The sequence below is a fragment of the Sparus aurata genome, chromosome 15 (assembly GCF_900880675.1).
Source record: "Sparus aurata chromosome 15, fSpaAur1.1, whole genome shotgun sequence".
NCBI lineage: Eukaryota > Metazoa > Chordata > Actinopteri > Spariformes > Sparidae > Sparus > Sparus aurata.
This window is the reverse complement of record NC_044201.1, coordinates 20,877,343-20,895,943: the sequence shown is the minus strand read 5'-3', so window position 1 is coordinate 20,895,943 and position 18,601 is coordinate 20,877,343. Positions and strand designations below refer to the sequence as shown.

General features: G+C 39.3%; 2 protein-coding genes across 2 annotated transcripts; one reads left to right on the top strand and one right to left on the bottom strand.

The window, feature by feature from the left end:
• Nucleotides 1-297: 297 nt before the first annotated feature.
• Nucleotides 298-6,183, top strand: dync2li1 (dynein, cytoplasmic 2, light intermediate chain 1). Its single transcript, XM_030442472.1, has 13 exons — nt 298-427; nt 522-645; nt 762-796; nt 1,099-1,168; nt 1,507-1,595; nt 1,781-1,979; nt 2,318-2,386; nt 2,612-2,689; nt 2,799-2,878; nt 3,205-3,275; nt 3,448-3,545; nt 3,656-3,748; nt 5,905-6,183. The coding sequence occupies exons 1-13, from the start codon at nt 414-416 to the stop codon at nt 5,965-5,967; spliced, it is 1,083 nt and encodes a 360-aa protein (XP_030298332.1). The 5' UTR covers nt 298-413; the 3' UTR covers nt 5,968-6,183.
• On the bottom strand, nt 5,972-18,295 carry abcg5 (ATP-binding cassette, sub-family G (WHITE), member 5). The gene is made up of 14 exons (XM_030442471.1): nt 18,098-18,295; nt 16,904-17,025; nt 16,482-16,618; nt 14,736-14,834; nt 14,182-14,314; nt 12,530-12,669; nt 12,053-12,182; nt 11,661-11,874; nt 10,851-11,056; nt 8,154-8,292; nt 7,880-7,953; nt 7,474-7,585; nt 7,210-7,322; nt 5,972-6,861 (listed from the first exon to the last, which is right to left on the bottom strand). Exons 1-14 carry the CDS (start codon nt 18,277-18,279, stop codon nt 6,674-6,676), a joined length of 1,989 nt encoding a protein of 662 aa, XP_030298331.1. The 5' UTR covers nt 18,280-18,295; the 3' UTR covers nt 5,972-6,673.
• Nucleotides 18,296-18,601: the final 306 nt, after the last annotated feature.

Below are 18,601 nucleotides of genomic sequence, written 5' to 3'. Positions count from 1 at the left end.
AATGAATAAACGTATTGTGTCACCTGCATTTTACACATAGATATCAGTGTAGTCTGTACTGAAATGAACACCTAAGATGGGGCATAGAATTGGTATATAAATTTACTAAACTGATTTATAACAGTACCCAATTTGTGAACAAAATGTTACATAACAAATTAATTATGAAGTGTCCCTTCCTATGGATCTATAAAAGTCGATGCAGTAAAAACAAAGTCCTATTTTGTTCTGATGTAGGTGGTACAAAGCACGTTTTATTAAAGGCACTACATTTCCCACAATGCCTTTAGATGTAGGCTTGATTACATCATCAAAACGCGCTGTTACTCTGGCAACGTTTGTAATGGTATCCTTCGGTTTTAGGCATGTAGCTAAGCTAGGTTGTTAACTTTGCTTGTAAAATATCAAATGTAATGCCGAAAATAAGGTGAGGACCAGGTTTGCACAATTAAACACTATCACAAATATATTAAGATGTCTTTTTGTCAAATAATGTGTCGTATTTGTTTCGTACTTGTCAGCTCTGACACGCTATGGGAGCTGGCTGCGGCGGAGGTCCACAGTCGGGAGACTGAAGGTGGGGAGGAGGACGGAGGGGACATGGTCAGTGAGAGGACCGTGTTTCTGATGGGGAGCAAGGCAGGGGTATGTTTACCACCGTGACCGCAGACAGCACATCTATTTCTGTCTAATGGCAACAGTATTACCTCATTAGCTACATAAGTTGTAGCTAGTAAACTTACCTTACTCTTTTGGTGCAGGGTAAAACGTCCATACTCCTCAGATGCCTCGACAGGTGAGCATGAGTGTGATCTAGGTTATCATCTCAAAACTGACAAATAAAACCAAACATGATCTAAAACCATTCCATATGCTGCATGTAGACCAATGTTAAAGAGACACATCTCCTAAAACTTAAATAGACATGCCAGTTAGCATAAAAGTTTAACCTTGGCCTTTAGGAAAATTATATGTATTCATAATTTAAGTTTAAAGGTAGATGCTCTTAAACGTTCAGCTGCATCAAAGATGAAACAAAGTGACACCTAAACTAACCTCGATCATGTCGAACAATAATGCTGATTCTTAATTCTCCAGGGATGAACCATCCAAGCCCACTCTGGCAATGGAGTACACTTTTGGTAGACGGGCCAGAGGACACAACACAGTAAGGAAGACCTGGACTCTTGGACACGTCTTTTACAAAACTGAGATGAAGACACTCAGCTGATAATCTTGCTAAATTGTGACAGTGTCTTAAACTTCATCCTTGTAAAGAGCTACAAAATACTGTAAATGTATTTACCACAACTTCAAGTACTCGAGCACAATGCAGCAGGCTCGCTTTGAGAGATGGTGACTTTATGTGACATGATAGGCTATTTAGTCAGACCTACTGGTTCTTCAGTAAATGCTGAGGAAGTAGAGAATGTGTGAACAACTGCACATAATGAGTGACTTGTAAATAGATGGCGCATTGATACTGATTGTTGTTTCCTCTCGTAGCCCAAAGACATAGCCCACCTATGGGAGCTGGGTGGTGGGACCTCTTTGTCAGACTTGGTTCAGATCCCCATCTCTCCTGCCAGTATCAAGTAGGTCACTTTCAGACATTCCTGACGTCTTGTTGTCTTATCGCAGCTCTCTATTTTCTCACTGTTCGAGTGGGGTGTGGGGGGCAATTGTTCTTTTCAGACAATTGCATGTTTCCTTTGAAATCCGTCTGGTTTGAACAGCAGAATGATGCCAGTAGAGCAAGAGTTTTCTTGTCTTATCCCAGGTCTCTATCCTTCATCCTCATTCTGGACCTGTCTAAACCCAACGCCCTGTGGGAAACCATGGAGAAGCTGCTGCAGGCAGCACAAGCTCAGTTGGAGAAAGTACTTTCCAAGGCACAACAAGCACAGAGGACCAAACCTGGAGCTAAACATCAGATGGCTCTCCAATCAACAGCACGAGTATTACCTAAAGACTACCCTGTCAGTCCTCTGCTCATTACACTCGCCATTTAACTTAATGTTTGGTTCAGTCCAGGGCAACGTATAGTAGTAGCATATTTAAAGTCTTGAAATACACAAACTACTCAAGGATTGCTCATGTGTCAGGCTCCCAGAAAACGCTTAAAGTATGTCAAAAATTAAAACACAAAATACGAATGCTACCAAACTAAACCAACATGGAGAAAAAACAGCAGTTTTCGTCTTTAGGAATAAGATGATGCAAGTCTTTTTTATAACTGAAAGGTGAATTGTTTTTAGTTCAGTGCAGATGTAAGAAAGAACATGTTTCCTGATTTAACTGTGATTTTTTTGTACAGGACAGAGAGCTGCTCAGTCCCTTTCCTGTTCCTCTCCTCATCATTGGCAGCAAATATGACATCTTTCAGGTAACATAAATGTGTATGGAGTTGTCTCATGGTGGCTAAATCACCTATGTTTTATGACCTCTCAAATACTTGCTATCTGTACAACTTAATTCTTTTACTCACACAAGTTGTGTGTGTAAATGTCATTGATGCATTGGCGGAACTTTGCAATTCTTGTACTTAATTTTCTTCCCGGTGTAATATGTGAAAGACATTCTGAAGGAGTTTTTTCTATCTGGGTTGCAGGAATTTGACTCTGACAAAAAGAAAGTTGTCAGTAAAACCCTACGTTTTGTTGCCCACTACTACGCAGCCTCTCTTATTGTAAGTGTTTTTACTACACAGGGAAAATATTTAAATGTGAACTTTTTAATCATTTTTGCTTTCTCTGAATCCACCTATTCTATCAACTTATTTTTAATCATTTCACCAGTTCACAAGCATCAAGTCGGAGAGCCTCATGTCAAAAACCAAGAGCTTCTTCTCCCACCTGGCTTTTGGTCTGGACAGAGGGTGAGCAGGATAACAAAGCGTTGTACACCAAATAGTAATGGACTGGGACTGTCCTTTAGTGGTATCAGTAATAATTGGTAATACTTGTATTTCACATGTATACTTACATGTAGGGCTGTAAGAAATTCTACTAAACTTTTACAAAAGGTTCAAGAGACAGCTCAAACTGGGTCCTATACTATAGATATGAAGAGAAAATAAACAATATTTCACACCTTTTAAATGTTTCAAACAAAAAGAATTGTTGTTTATGTTGCGGTACTATTGTACTTTAAGTTTCCTGGTCAGCTGTGTTTTAATGTTGTTTATTTTTATGTTTGGATCAGGAAAACTGTGTCCTCTGACTCCACCAAGCCTCTCATCATTCCAGCAGGCTCTGACTCCTTCAGCCAAATAGGTGAGCACAGCGCTACTCTGTGGCCAAAAGTGGTAAAATGCATTTAAATAGAATATTCAGTTGCTGTGTTGAAGGACTTTAACTGATTTAAAGCTGTCATCTGCTGAGAGATTTATGGACATAGACAGGATTGTGTGTTACTGTGTTTTAAATAATGTTCCTCTTACTTTAGGTTCCCCTCCCACTACTGATGTGGACATTACTTCTCTGCATGCCAAAAACCCAAAGGACCTCTGGAAGAAAGTTTATGACCGCATCTTCCCCCAAGAGGTAGTTCAGTCACCGACCTCTGATCTTAACATGCATGTTTGCACGAACGAGGATCTCTGTAAATCCATTTCAATGTATTTCTGTCCATCTGACTGACTCTGTCTTTACAGAATACCGGCGAGCAGAGGGAACTAAAGGATCCAGCTAAGGATCCACAGTACAGTGAGCCTCAGATTGACGCCATGAGAGCCCAGAAGGACCAGGTAAAAACGTTTTGATCAATCAACATCATACACCTACTCTTCTGGAAAGGCTGTGCCTCTTTAGTGACATGAGTTGGCAGCATGGAGATCAATCAGTCAAACAGATGCACAGTGACCCTGACCTTTGACCTCCTTGTATTGCGGAAGATAACAGATTTTTAAAACATTAGGTGGTAAGATTTCAAATAGGCCCAAGCAGCGTTCACTCATGAACCCTGGCGTAAGGAGTAGTTTTTCCTCTTTGTTTTTGTTTTTTTGTATAATTTGTAAATGTATAGTCTGTCATTGCTGCTCTCTCTTGGTCTTAAAGTTGAGACATAGTGACGTAACAGCCCCCTTAGCCATAGCAATATTGTGTATACACCCTATACACTGAGGTCACATAAAGCACATAAATGGAATCAGTTGTCGTCCTCCTGTTGTTCAAACTAAACTGAATTCAATCTAAATTCACACTTCCTCAGAGAGACAACAGATCGGCTGTTGAAGACTGAAGTCTTATTGCATTCTGCTCCTCATGTGTCTTAAACAAGGCTAATGCTCCATAGTAACCCTTTGTCCTCCAGTAACCTTTATATGTATATAGCGGTGTTTCTGTCACAGGCTTATTAACAGGCTGTAATGTATCCTTCAGTTATAACCTCCAAGATAGTAGTCTTCACACCGACCTGCCGTGGTGCCACTTCGGCACTTGAACTTTAGTAACCGCGTGGAGTCGCAATGCTGTTATCGCCTAGTCTCACCTGAGGCATGTCATCTTGTTCTGCCACTGGATGAGACATAATGTAACTGGTCGGGTAACCAATAACTAAATTGTATTAGACTCTTCTGCCCATTAGTTAATCGTTTTAACAATGTTCTGTTGTGCTATATGACATAAAACATTTTTAACCTTTTCCCAAGTTGCAATCATATTTCCAAATGCAAAAGAGCATGGTTGCCAGAGGTGACATATCTTTTCACTTGAAATGCACAAACTGAGACTAGTACACATCACAAGTTCTGAAAGAGACAACCTTGCAGAGCTTAAAGGTGCCCTATCGAGTTTATATTCACTGTTGCTCAAAAAAACATGTTGTAAATAAGATGCAAATTCAAGTTTTCTTAAAACTTTTAATCCTGTGTTGTTAACATCCATGTTTACTAGAAAGCAGTTCTCTCCAGTCCTGCCTTTGCCGGCGCATCACTGCATTGGCAAATTACTGCGACCTGTAGATTGTTGTAACAGCGTCACACCGTTAGCAGAATTGTGTATTTTGTTGCCAGTGTATACTTGTACATCCTCCGCTCTTTGCATTGCATCAAGCTTTCGTCAGGGAGTCCAAGGTTTGATGCCAAAACGCACTGGAGATAGTTTTTAAGGTCTAACATGACCATGGTGTGTCAACAAAAGCATTTTGATAGTTGAAAGAATGTTGGAGTTTTTCTTGGGCATTTTATTGTGTTATTAGTACAAAACTCCACAGGTTGCCTTTAACTTTTTTTTGGGCCCTTTAAAAGATTTTATATAAAAAACTCAGAAGAGTAAATAAAACAGCTGCTTTCTTGGATAACATCATTATTGCCTTTTATCTCAACATCTGCTTAAATGATAAAGTCTGAATAAGGTTTTCAACATTTCTGTAGAATCAGAGATTATGCATTACATGGCGCTAGTCAGCAAACCTACTTTCCCGAATGTTAAACTGACTGGAGGAAATAACAAAGTAGCTCAGGCAAAGTGCAAAATGTATTTCTTTGTACACCGGCCGCATGGAGGGTGAATGTTCAAATTTTACTTATGTTTATTTTACTTGATTGATTTTTATGGCTGGTGATTGAAGCAAATCTAGCAGCCAGCTAAAGGTTAAGTTTTGTTGCACTGACCCCAGGTGACTCGGCTGAATTAATGTTTAATGTTTGGAGTCCTTGAACTGTTCAGCTCTACTGCAGCATTGATTTTAATCTATCAGTGGTTGCTGGTGTTATAAACATAATGATATCTCTGCCCTATATCGACATTTACTGTATATGTTTCTGGAAGAGAACGCAACCTTGTTTATCATTATGGGGTTGCTTTATGTCTGTTCAATAACCTGTACTTATTCACTGTACTTTACTAACATTAACACAAGGAAACTTTCATGTTTTTCTTCTCTCTTTTTGTCTGTTTTCAGGAGTTGGATCAGTATAAGAGGAATGCAGCAAAGTCGTGGAAAGGACTGGAGCTGGAGACATGAGAGATTAGATAGACAGACGATCAGTCAGCTTTATTGTCACACACAGATGCATCATATATGTCTGTAAATACATTATACATTTTGCATTATTTCTTTCTTGGCAATTCATACAACCTGTATAACTAGATATTTCTTTCTGAAACAAATTTAAACATATCAAAACTTTTTGTACACTAATGATAAAATGTGTTCTCAAAAATAAACAATTGTACATTATTTCAATAGACATCGCGTCCTATTCATGACATGGTACATGACAATATTTAAACAAAAAAGTAATACATTCAATACAACTGTGACATTATAGCACTTTAAACGTGTATATTCTTCAATTACTGGATGGTACACAGCAGTCCATCCTTCAATTTGGAATTAAACTATGCACATTTATATGTCGGTTTCCGTTTACCACATTGTACTTTTATATGAAAAATAATTAATTTGACATTAGTGCAAACATTTGCATCATACAGAAAGTGCTGTGTGTTTTTTGAGCTTCATCAGTGTTGAAGCAGCAGGTTGGTCTATGGTGCATTTTTGAGAAGTAGGACTTTTCAGCTGTTTAGATTTCACATCAGATGATTTGATGTACCTTTAATCTCTGAATAACATCCTACTCTGTATCTGTTTTAGATCCTCAGAACTAAAATCAGTTCAGCTTCCTGTTTTTAACAGACGATTCAACCACAAACGTGTGTCTGTGGTCTTAGTGACGTACAATCTTGTCTCTGATCTTGAAGGTGATCATGCCCAGCAGCAGGAGGGCAGGGAGGAAAGAGTAGAGGAGAATAAAGTCTAGTGTGTATCGGGACAGAGCGCCAGGATAGCCCTCATCAATGATCTGATCGCCTTGAGTGATCAGACACGCTCCCGGCCTGTAAGGTTTGGAAGTCTCTGCAAAAACACAACACACCACAGAGAGAGAGAGAGTTAACAGTTGTTGCAGCTTCGGTGTGCCCTTGACTGAATTTTCCTCTACAGGTCATCAATCATAATGTCAAGGCCAAGTAATTTGTCTTTTACAAAATCAAAGTAGTCATTAAAATGTTATCACAAAAAGCCACCGTAATCAAAATGTTGTAAAGGTAGATAGTAACGTGTAAACATTTTTTAAAAGTTCAACTTGTGCTGGGAGACATAGTCTGAGCTGTCAGGTGTTAAATTATTATGATTATTGGTCCCTTTTTTATTTTCAGGGAAGGTGGACACAGAGCATGTTTTCCTATGGTGAGAGCAGCTTACCACATGTGAAGTTGAGTCCATGGAACTCCGTAACTATGAGAAGCTCACAGCTGTACTTCTGGAAGGTCAAGTAGCTGAGCCACTGGAAGACCTCTGGCATCTGCTGGGTGCTTCTGTAAAGAAGAATAGGGTAGGACGGGGTGTTACAGGTAGCAGTGGCAAATTGTTTTCCTTCATTTAGAGTGGAGGGCTGGAAAAGCTGCTCTATCATGCTTGATTTAATGTTACTTATTATTTACATTCTAAACATATTTGGAGTCTCACCTTAAGAAACCAGATCCCACCAGGATCCCTGCAATATTGAGAAGAGCCACTCCGGTGTTGACCATGTTAGGATTTTGGACCACTCCTAATAACACCACAGTCAGCAACTCACCTGAGGAAAAGAATAAAACACACTAATACATACAACTTAATACTATAAAGAGTGGAAACATGACAATATTTAAGGGATCCCTATTTGGGTCAAACACATTTGTAGGCTTGTATACGGTGTATACTGAGGTTTTTTTTTCCAAAAATAGTTTATATTTAGAATATTTCCCTGTCAAAGTGTTGTCAGCAGAGTAGTGATATACAAAAGACAAACATGTCCCTATTATGTACTTTAATTCTGATAATCCTTTGTTTTGAAAAAGGTTTGTTGTTCAACTTAATCTTATCAGCTCACCTATAATATGCGGCACCAGGACAACTGCAGTAAAACACAGGAAGCGCAAGCTGTCGGGGTGCATCCCAACAATCCTGAGAGGAGAGCAGGCAGGAACAAAAAATAGAAGAGACAAAAGAAGAGTCAGTACTGAAAGAGACTCTAAGTTGAGGATGCACATTCGGAATAGGAGATCCATTAAATATTAAAGGAAATGCAGCTTGAATCCCCCCCAAATGAAAACTCAGGCTGTACGTTCCTCCCAGTAACAAACACATACGTGCTTACTACCCACCAGTAAAGGAAAGAGGTGAAGATGAAAACACTGAGGATGCTGAAGGGCAGGATGTGGAAGATGTAGGCCAAGAACATCTGCCATTTACTGTATAGACCATCCTGACTCTCCTGATCACCGATAGCTCGCAATGCCGGAACTGTCGAGAGAAAACAGAGAGAGAGAGTGTGAGTGTAAGTGAAGGAGAGAGAGAGAGCATGTATAATGTGATAACAATTCCAAAAAGTTCTTAAAGGATTGTAATAAATAAATATGCAAGCAAGTGGGGTAAAAATTACCTTGTTATATACAGTATTAGGTATATAAAGACCAGAGGAAAGTACTTTTATTGAGTGGAGCAGTGCTTTCAATATCTGATTCAGGGTTAATATTTGATCCTTGAAACACGTAACTCTGAAAGATCAATGATATCACAAAATCTTGATTTTGACAAGAGATGCATCATTACAATAATGATACGTGTTGCTCTGTCCCATCACTAAAATACAGTACGTTGCATGAAAACCATAACTCGGTCACCAGTCTGACATATCCAAAACCTTGGATATGTTGAAACTTTACATTTCTTTACGCGTTAACATGTTTTTTTTACGTTCCAGTTTTGAATTTTATTTTGTAATAACACTGTGCTTAAGGTCTGCTTAGGTGTAGAGTTAGAAAAACATAATGTTTCAGATGAAAATACCTGTTTTAGTTGCTTACAATGAGAGCTGCAAAATGTTATCTTATGTCATCTTAAATATATACATTCTGAATGTAATATGATACATACTGTAGGTATGAAATATACAAATGTAACATATCAGTCATTTGCAGACTTGTACAATGCAAACATTTTATTCTGATGACTGAGCTGAAGACCAAAGGCATGTAAGCCTGATTTTAGATGTAAAGATTTTTCCTGATACCTCAGCTGAGTGAAACTGAAGCCGTTCACCGCGTTCCAGACTTCAGGACAACTCACTAGGCCTGTTTGTTGGAACAAATCTCCGTCAGTATTGTATCCTATCAGTCTTTATCTAGTTTCAAGGTCAGTCTGAACCCCTCCAATCACTCCCTCTAGCTGTCTGGGTGCTGTTAATTACCTTATAACTCCAGTGTTTCTCCAGCTCAGCCAAGTGCTTTATCATATCTCTTATCCTCTGCATCTGTGACAGCCAAAGCCCTAAAACTAAGATTTTAGACTCAGCTGAAAACCAAGGAAGACATTGAAGAGATAATCAATCCAATAGAGCCAATATCCTTCACAGGTTATTGTTTGTATCATCTTTTAACATATACCTTATTATGCATTAAACATTTCGGATTGATTTTACAGTTTTATTACATTGCTCCATGTTGCATTTAAGCCCCTTTAGATTTAATTTACCAAGTTCTCACTGAGATAAAAAAAATAAATAAGTATGTTTCCTTTTTGTATACAAAATACATAGCACAAGATAGAATATAAACCTTACAGAAGTCTAAAATTATTTTTGGAAAATCACCATTAGGAATGAATTGAACATCATCAAAGAATGAGCTTGGATGGATTCTGGCATTCAGCATTGTTACCTGTATCTCTCTCTCTCTTTCTACATGTGTACACAGTGCATGTGTGATGCTTTGTCTGTTTTTAAGGTGACCTCAAGTCACGGCAGCTGCTATAAATATTACACAAATACATGTAAATACAGGTAATATAGATAGTATATGTACTGTAGGTCTGTGGGTGAAAAGGCATTCGGGTTCATTGAGTTTTTAAATGGAGTAAAGGTCATCCCCCCACCCCTCTTGTAAATGCAAACAACAGGACATTTCGAGCAACTGTATAAATGCACAGCAAATTACAAAAGGTAAAACATATTTAATTTTTATGTCAGTAATCCTAAAATTAAAGTGATTCTGATAGAAATAGATATTTGTGACGCCGACTGACTGCAGTTCTGCTCTATAATACTAATACTGTTGTGAAAGTCACAACACATCATTCAATCTTTTACTCTGACCTAAGAGAGACGCTGAAAGTACATGAAATCTCTTCAGGCACGTTCACCAAGCAAAATCCAGGCTAGACTTTACCCATTTTTGCTGAAGGGAACAAAAATACTGCAGACAGCAGACCCCTTTCACCTACTGAGCAGGAGATAAGCAGGCTTACACAGCGAAGATAAAGACATCTGAAACACGCTGTTTAACAAAGATAGGAGATCACATTTACTCTGGTGATAGACTACATGCACTTGAGAATTTCCCTCAAGTTATCGAATCAACCTCGTGTAGATATTTATTGGGTGATGTTATCAGACACACGCAGTTCGATGGAATATCATGTCACCCTGGCTGAAATATGGTAACGTAACACAGTTGGAGATTCATGTGTCCTTTCAGTTACTATTTCCTAGTATATGAGCACAAACTGTGCTTCCATAAACCATTATTTTTATTATGGGTTAATCTTTTTGAGCAATTTTCAAGAAAAGCTCAGAATTCTCTGATTCCAGCTTCACAAATGTGATCATGTTCTGGTTTCTTTACTCTTCTTTGACAGGAAACTGAATATCTTTGGGTTGTTGTGGACAAAACAAGACATTTGAGGACGTCGTATGTGCAGTATTATCAGTGCTACATGCACTACTGTAAATGTGTCACTTCAAAAACCTGGACTAAAATGTTTTCTCCCCTCTATGTACAGTTGTATTTGTCGGATTAACTCACAGAGAGCTACAGCGTTCAGCATGCCGGTGTAGGGCGAAGCACCAATGCATTGATAGATGATGCCGATGCGATCCTGCACAGCGCCCTTGGTGACATCGTTGTCCAAATGCATCACGAAGAAGGCCACAAAGAGACCGTAGATCAGGTTCTGGGACAGACGCATCAGGACACCCATCCTGTCTCTGGACAGGTTTCTTGCCGTCCGTCTACACACAAAACACACATGGAAATATATGTAAAGGCAGAATTGCGTAAATATTCATCAGGGTTTGTATGGGTGCTTGAAATCCTTGAAAGTACTTGAATTTCAATGTTGTGTTTTCAAGGTCTGAAAAGTGCTTGGATTTTAGTTTAAGTGCTTGAAAGTGCTTGACATTATAACTCTGTGTCTTTCACAAAATTGGGATCAGACTGGATAATTAATTTCTGAAGTTTTTGCTATTATGAAACATAATTTTAGATGTTCACAGCATAATACAGTGTAAATAATTGTGATAAAAAGTGAAGAAAAAATAATGAGTTTATATATTCCTGTAGATACGTATTTTACCCCAGCAATAAGGTGCTGGAAAATCTTAAAAATGACCCTTGAAAGTGCTTGAAAAGTGCTTGAATTTGACCTTGAAAAATGTGTACGAACCCTGATTCATACAGTAACACACAACGGGCAGGATGGAGAATTTGCTCATATCCTCTTGCAAATAGATGCTCTAGATACTCAAAAATGTATCTAGAGCATTTTTGAGTAAATGTAAATCTCATCATTTCTGTGGTAATCATTAATCAGTTATTGACTCGTTCAGCACTGACCTGAGCAGAACCTCAAGTTTGGCTGCACCACTCGGTGACTCTTTACTCTTAAAGGGGATGGCGGGCTTGTCTGACTTTTGCAGGCTCTGCTCCATTTTTCCCAGCATGCTCTGGTAGATGGTCGACCTCTGATAGGATGAAGTGATCTCATGCATACGATTGAAGGTGGCTGCCTCCCTCTCACTGTTGTGTGTGTCCACTGAGGTGAAGTCAACTGTTTGACATGAAAGCAGTTTGAATAGTTTAACATTCACGCAACACAGACTTCACTCTATATATTCTCTGAATTCTCAAGATACACATATTCTTTATTTGTTTGAGTTTCAACATACTATAGCTCTACGGCTCTAATGTAAATATACAGGTTAATGCAGGATCATAGCATACAGTACCATATATGTCAAAGGGGTTGCAGTACTCTGGACACTCATATCCACACTGGCTGAAGAAGTCCACCATCTCTCCTGGCTGCCCACAGAACACCAGCTCTCCACGGCTCATTATAGCTATCCTGCTGAACACCTGGGACACAAACACACACGTTTTTAATATCAGCATTTAAACCTTCATCAAGAGAGACAAAATGAGGAAATTATATACTCAAAAGGTTGGACCTTTAGAAGGTACTCTTTTGATTTGACTGCTGAAACCTAATTTTAGCTTCAGCTCCACTAGAGGAAGAAGGTGGATTTTGTCCCGATCACTGCTTTTTAAAAAGGGATCTCTTCTCCGCCATTATGTACAAAAATGAACGATTCCAGAAACCAAAAACTGTTGCAGTGTACATATGGACATGTGTTGATTGTTATACTCAAAAGGAAGTTTCCGTCTCTCTTTTCTCTTTTCCTGAGTTAGTCCCACAAACCCACCCTGAAGAGCTCGGATCGCGGTTGGTGGATGGTTACTATGACGATACGGTCCCTCCTGGCCAGCTCTGCCAGCAGCACCACGATTTGATTGGCCGTCATGCTGTCCAGGCCTGTAGTCGGCTCGTCCAATAGGACCACCCCTGCAATGACATCATCACCGTCATGCAGTGCTTGTGGCACATAGAAGCATTAAGAACATAAGAGAAAGGCAGGACAATAACTTTTTTTTCTTCTTTTAAGTTGGAAACTTTTAAATGTACTTTTTATTAGGTGGCACATGCAGGACTCTCAGCGGGGCCAACTTAACTTGCGAAGATAAGTGAGTTCTTTTTTTTTCAGTTAATTACTCTAATTAGGACAATTAAAAGATTGCCTCTTTGCTTCATGAAAGCAGAGTGGAATTAGCAGATGCTTTAATTGTGAGATTAATTCATTTCCTGGTTGATTGGAGAGGCAGCGAATGGGAACTCCTCATTACTCTGTGTGTGACTCTGTGTGTGTGTGTGTCCATGGCCGTTCTAATCCTGAATGAGGACTGAGACCCTTCATCCTCCCTGGAGGACTGGAGACCTGATAAACTACACCTGGAATGAGCACACTCACACTCGCTCACAGAGGTGGGTCTCTGCTCATTCCCTTCGCGGTGTGATAACCCAGTCTTTCATTACTCGTCTCCATCTCTCCCTCTGTCCCTTTCTCCATCCTTTCCTTATTCCTCTCTTACTTAGATCCCTTTGTCTTTCAGTGTGGACTTCTAAAACTCTGTGGGGAGAGACAGGTGAACTTTCTTCTGTTCTCAGTCCTGCCTCCAGTCCTGTTGCTTCCAACAGTATATGTGTGAAATATCATGTACTATATGCAGGAATGTACTGGGGTGTGCAAAACATTAGGGACATATATTTGTCACAGCCAATTTTGTATAATCTTTGTCCCATGTGGCTCAAAGCCTAAGGCCAGACACGGCAGGCAACAGTGTTTTTTCACGCATTGGTCAACTTAAGTTCCGATATTTGTTTTTGAAATGTAATTACATTTGTGCATATTTAATGATAAAATGCATAATGAATTAATTTAGATTATCAACATGGAAAGTTTCATGAGGATATCTATCAGTTAAATTTCTTTAATATCTTTAATATCTGTTTTCTTATAATAAGGTTATTTGTCATACTCTGAGCCAGAAATCTATTTTTCAGTAACCCTTTCTAACACTAAGCCTCCCAGTTTTATTCTGTATTATAAAGGTTTTCACAGAGGGTTCGATTCGTATATCAGACATAGTGGGGTTGTCACAAGATCAGATTTTAAATACATGATTATCGTGGCCAAAAGATTTCACAATAACAATATTAACATAAAATGAGATAATATTTGATCGGATTTGCATATTTAAACATATATTTTCACAAAACGTATAACAATTGTTTTAATGTAATTAAAAGCAACTGGAGAAGTTTTATGGTGATATTCATGTTTATGCTATTCGCCTTTAGTGTCGTGCATAAAGTTCAGTTCATTTCACTTTATCTTCTCCATCGCTCCTCATTCTCAGCTCTGTTAAGCCTTCAGGATTTCAGAGATAATAACTTCTACCTTGATTCACCTTATTAACTTGATTTTAATCATTAAGTAACTCTGGTAGAGGAACTCACTCGGGTCCTGAAGCAGCTGGCTGGCGATGGAGACCCTCCTTCTCTCGCCCCCGGAGATCCCGGGAAAGACACGACCTCCGATAACACTGTGGGCCACATGAGTCAGACTCAGCTCAGCCATCACCGCCGACACCTGCACAGGAGCCAGAGGTCAAGGGTCAGTTGACAAGGGCGTCCTATAGCTAGTTTAGTCAGTGCAGTTGTAGGAGTATGTTCTGCTCATTACTGTAATATTGTGAAGGAGGGTTTCTTTTGCTCCAGGTCAAAAAATGATAAAGAAATATCAAAGTGAAGATGACAATAAATGTGATTATGTTTTTGACAAATTATACTTCAATCTCAAAGGGATGATTTTAAGATTTTCTAGCCATGGCACCAAAAACAAATATTATTATGACTTAGAGAAATATACAGCAAGAAATATCAAGAAAACAAAATAGTAAGGGAAAAAAAACTTGTGAATCATCTCCTATGGTTCTCGCATTTGTCTCTAACAGAGAGAAATGTCAGGATTGAGCTAAGTGGACAGAAAAGAAGAGACTCTCCAAAGTCACCTTCTTCTTGATGGCTTCGGCCGAATGTTTCCGCAGGGCCAGCTGGGCTGTGTAGGTCAGAGTCTCCTCCACTGTCAGATAACTCAACAAGTTATCACTCTGGAGAGGAACGAGAGAAAGAGATTGAGGACGGAGAGAGCACAAGAGAACAAGAAACAACTAAGATGCAGTGTGGCGGAAAAATCTCTCAGATTTGTCATGCTTATTTTGGATGTACTTTGTAGGCCTTGTAGTAGTTGTCCTCATGTTTTTACTTACTTACTTACTTGAGAGTTGAGTTATGACATGCAGATACAGTATGATCACCTCCATCTTCCTTTAGTGCATTTGAATTAATCAGCTTAAGTATATCTTGAAACTTTATGTTGTGGATGGAATTGAATTAGCTGTAAACATCCTTGCTTCACACTTTCTACAGAGAATTGTACATTTCAGAGTAGTTATCCACAGTATCTGTGCTGCACATCCCTGCACAACGTGTATATCCGTATAGGAAACAAACACTGTACATGTGCAAGTGCACACGGTACGTGCATGTTCAAACCAACGGTAGCGTACCTTTGCCCGAGGCACATGCGCACACACACACACACACACACACACACACACACACACACACACATGGATTCACATACGCACTTTCATTGCTTGAACCTGCTGAACCTTCAGCCTGCTTCAATTAACACGTGGCGCCTCTGAATCCCACTTCTCCACAGTCTCTCATCTGAATGACTTTAATATCAGGAGCTCATATCACCTCCTCATCTACAGCTTAGCAGGGGAAGTTAATGACGAGGCTTAGAGAGCAGAGGGGGTTGCTATCAGCTAGAACAGAGAGATGATTTGAAAGGAAGCAAGGCCGGTTTTAAGCCAGTGTTTTTAATTCAGGCTTTGGATACACTTGAGCACCTCTCATTGAGAGATTAAGTGTATGAGGAGGCTAGCAGGGGTCTTTAGTTAATTTCATCCAGAGGCCAGGGCAACCTTTTCAGGAGTTTCTGCGAAATGATGTGTGTTCCACGAGTTTGTGATTCAGTCTTTCTGGTGGTTGAACACGGACAACTTAAATAAATACAAAGTGTCTGCATGCAGCCCCTCACATGTGATATTCATGGGGCAAAGTTTAACCCGATGTCCGTGTGTGATGAGAACCAGGGCAACAACTTTAAAACCACTATTCAGTCTCTTTGTTAATGTTCTGTTTAGTTTAACGGTGCAGCTCTCATTGCATACTGACCCTGTGCAAGTGGACAGTCGGCTGAAGTCCTAGAGGCCCTGAGATCCCAAAATTGATTTGAAAAAAACTTTTAAGCAGAAATCTTCATTATGTCTGCCAAGCTTCTATCATTAGCACGCACAACGTCTGAAGAGCTCGACCATGTGTCAAAGGTGTGAATAACGTCTTTCAAATTTGGGATCTCAAATTTTGGATAACCCCAGGTGAGTTGTTGGAGCCAGTTTATGGGTTTTTTGTTCTTTCGGGGTAAAACTCATCCTTGAACATTGTTAAAGCTCATGAGGTAATCTGAGAGCAGTTTCAGCCAAGCCATTAAAAAACTGCTTCAAGTCACAGTATAACGTAAAAAAGAAACCTGGGGCATTTTAATGTATTTTTGTTCCAGTTTTTCATGATACATTTTTTCTTGTTGGGGTGCGCTGATGGCTCAGTTTGAAGCATCTATAAAAACTGAGAACTAGGTGATTTTCTGTGTTTATACTGCACTGTTTGTTTGCTCTGTGTGTTACCTGCAGCACGTAGGAGAAACAGTCCTGATACTCCTTTCTCTTCATTTTCCTGCCGTTAATGAAGACCTCACCCAGCAGCGTGCCACTGTATCCGATCCTCCCTGAGATGGCATCCAACAGTGTGGTCTTTCCTGAACCTTCATAATGCAAAGTGCACAGACAAACACATGTGAGAAAAGACAGCGTATTTCTGGTCACATATTGAAGGAAATTATAGATTGGCCAACAGAAGTATTATCCATACACTGAAGGGGGACTTTCTTTTATGGCTTCAGTTATTAATGTTTATGTTATTGCTTCCCCCAGTGTTCGTATGGAAGGAAATGTGCTGTCACGTTCTATTTATTCTGACTTCTGGGTAACTAAATCATGTTGTGTTTTTCTAAAAACATCAGGTTTTGCTAAACGAGCTCAGTACGAACCTGAATTGCCCAGGATGCCCATGATCTGCCCGCTGTCTACATGGAAGGAGACATCGTTGAGGATCTGACGAGTCCATCGCTTCCTGTAGGACTGTAAGTCCCACCATGGACCAACACGCTCACTGGAACATACACACACAGGAACATTTATTATATCAATCATTTATATTACGGTCCTTGTAATAAGCATTATTTAATAAGGTAATAAGGCATTGATGTGTCATTATAAGATTGTTATTAATACTATGTGTTAAGAAGAGCATCATGAACATAACAAAACAGTTTATAAATGAGTTTCTTAATGTTGTTCATATGAGCCTTACAAACACATTTATTGGGTGTAACTAACTTATCTCTTATGTCATTTTGAACCTTTAATAAGCTTTTTTGTCGCTTTATTAGGATTAATACGTACACTCAGCTGCCATCTGGCAAAAGATACAAGGTAAACTATCTACTGCCATACCACCTGACTAAGATCTGCACGACCGTAGTTGTTTTTTGTTTGTCTTGCCTATTACAAAGGGACTTTAACTCAGTGTTGTCCTTTAACCCTGAGTTCGTAAAAAGACTGATAAATTGAACTTTAACTTTTAACCTTTTAACGTAGCGCTCATTCCAGACGGGGGAGTGGCAGAAATGGCATAATAAAGAATTTAGTAACCTCAATAAGTCAGTGTTCTCAGTTTTGATCCAGCAGCTGCAAAAACACAAGTTAACTGCTAGTAAATGCATAAAGTTTAGTAAGACTTTAACAATGTCATGATCGGTAAGTTAGTTCAACTCAAACCCAATTTATAATGCTGTTATAAATAATTATAAAATAAACTTGTTTTCGAGCAGCAAATTAGCCTGTATTTATCTATAACATATCTTTAATTTTAAATAACTTTAACATTATTCTACTTTATGATGTTATTATCAGCTGCTACATAATCTTATTGACACAATGATTTTAAGGAGCTTATATTAAAGGTCTGATTGCCTATTAATTAATGCTTAATACAAGAACCTTAATATAAAGCATTACCAGCTATTTTATTGGATTTAGACAAAGTAAAAATCTAGATAATTCATTCCAAACCTGTATGTGTGTTTGCAAAATAATGTGTCTTGTTTTGTTTGTTGATTCTGGGTTTGCATCTGTCTGTCAGTCAACCTCCTGTACACTCTTGCTATGTCTGATGCATTTACCTGACTGTGTAGGAGAGCTTGCTGACGCTGAGACAGCAGGACGGCTCGGATCGCTCCTCTCCACCGTCTCTCCACACATCCCTCTTCACCTCCCTCTTCTCCTCCGCTACAAACTTGAAGGTCTCTCTTGCTTTGGCCCCGTTCTCTTGCTCCTCTGGCTGCATCGAATAAGATCCGTTCATGACTCCGGCCTTTGTGCTACTCCAAACAATGCTGTATCAAGTCCGTCTCAGATTAATATGTTCATATCCAAATTACTCATATACAACATGTGGAGCTCTAAAGTTTAGTCTAGACTTTGTCTGCAACCATTCCCTGTACAGAGCAGCTGTGCGAGAGCAGTCGTCTCTCTCAGGAACCATAAACACACAGTGAAGGTTGCGTTATCTCAGAGAACTTTGATCTTGAGTTGTATAAAGAAGACACAAAAAAAAAAACAACCCACACATGCTGAATAGATCGACTGGCTATCAGTCTCCTCTCAGTCCTCAAATTGTGCGCTGT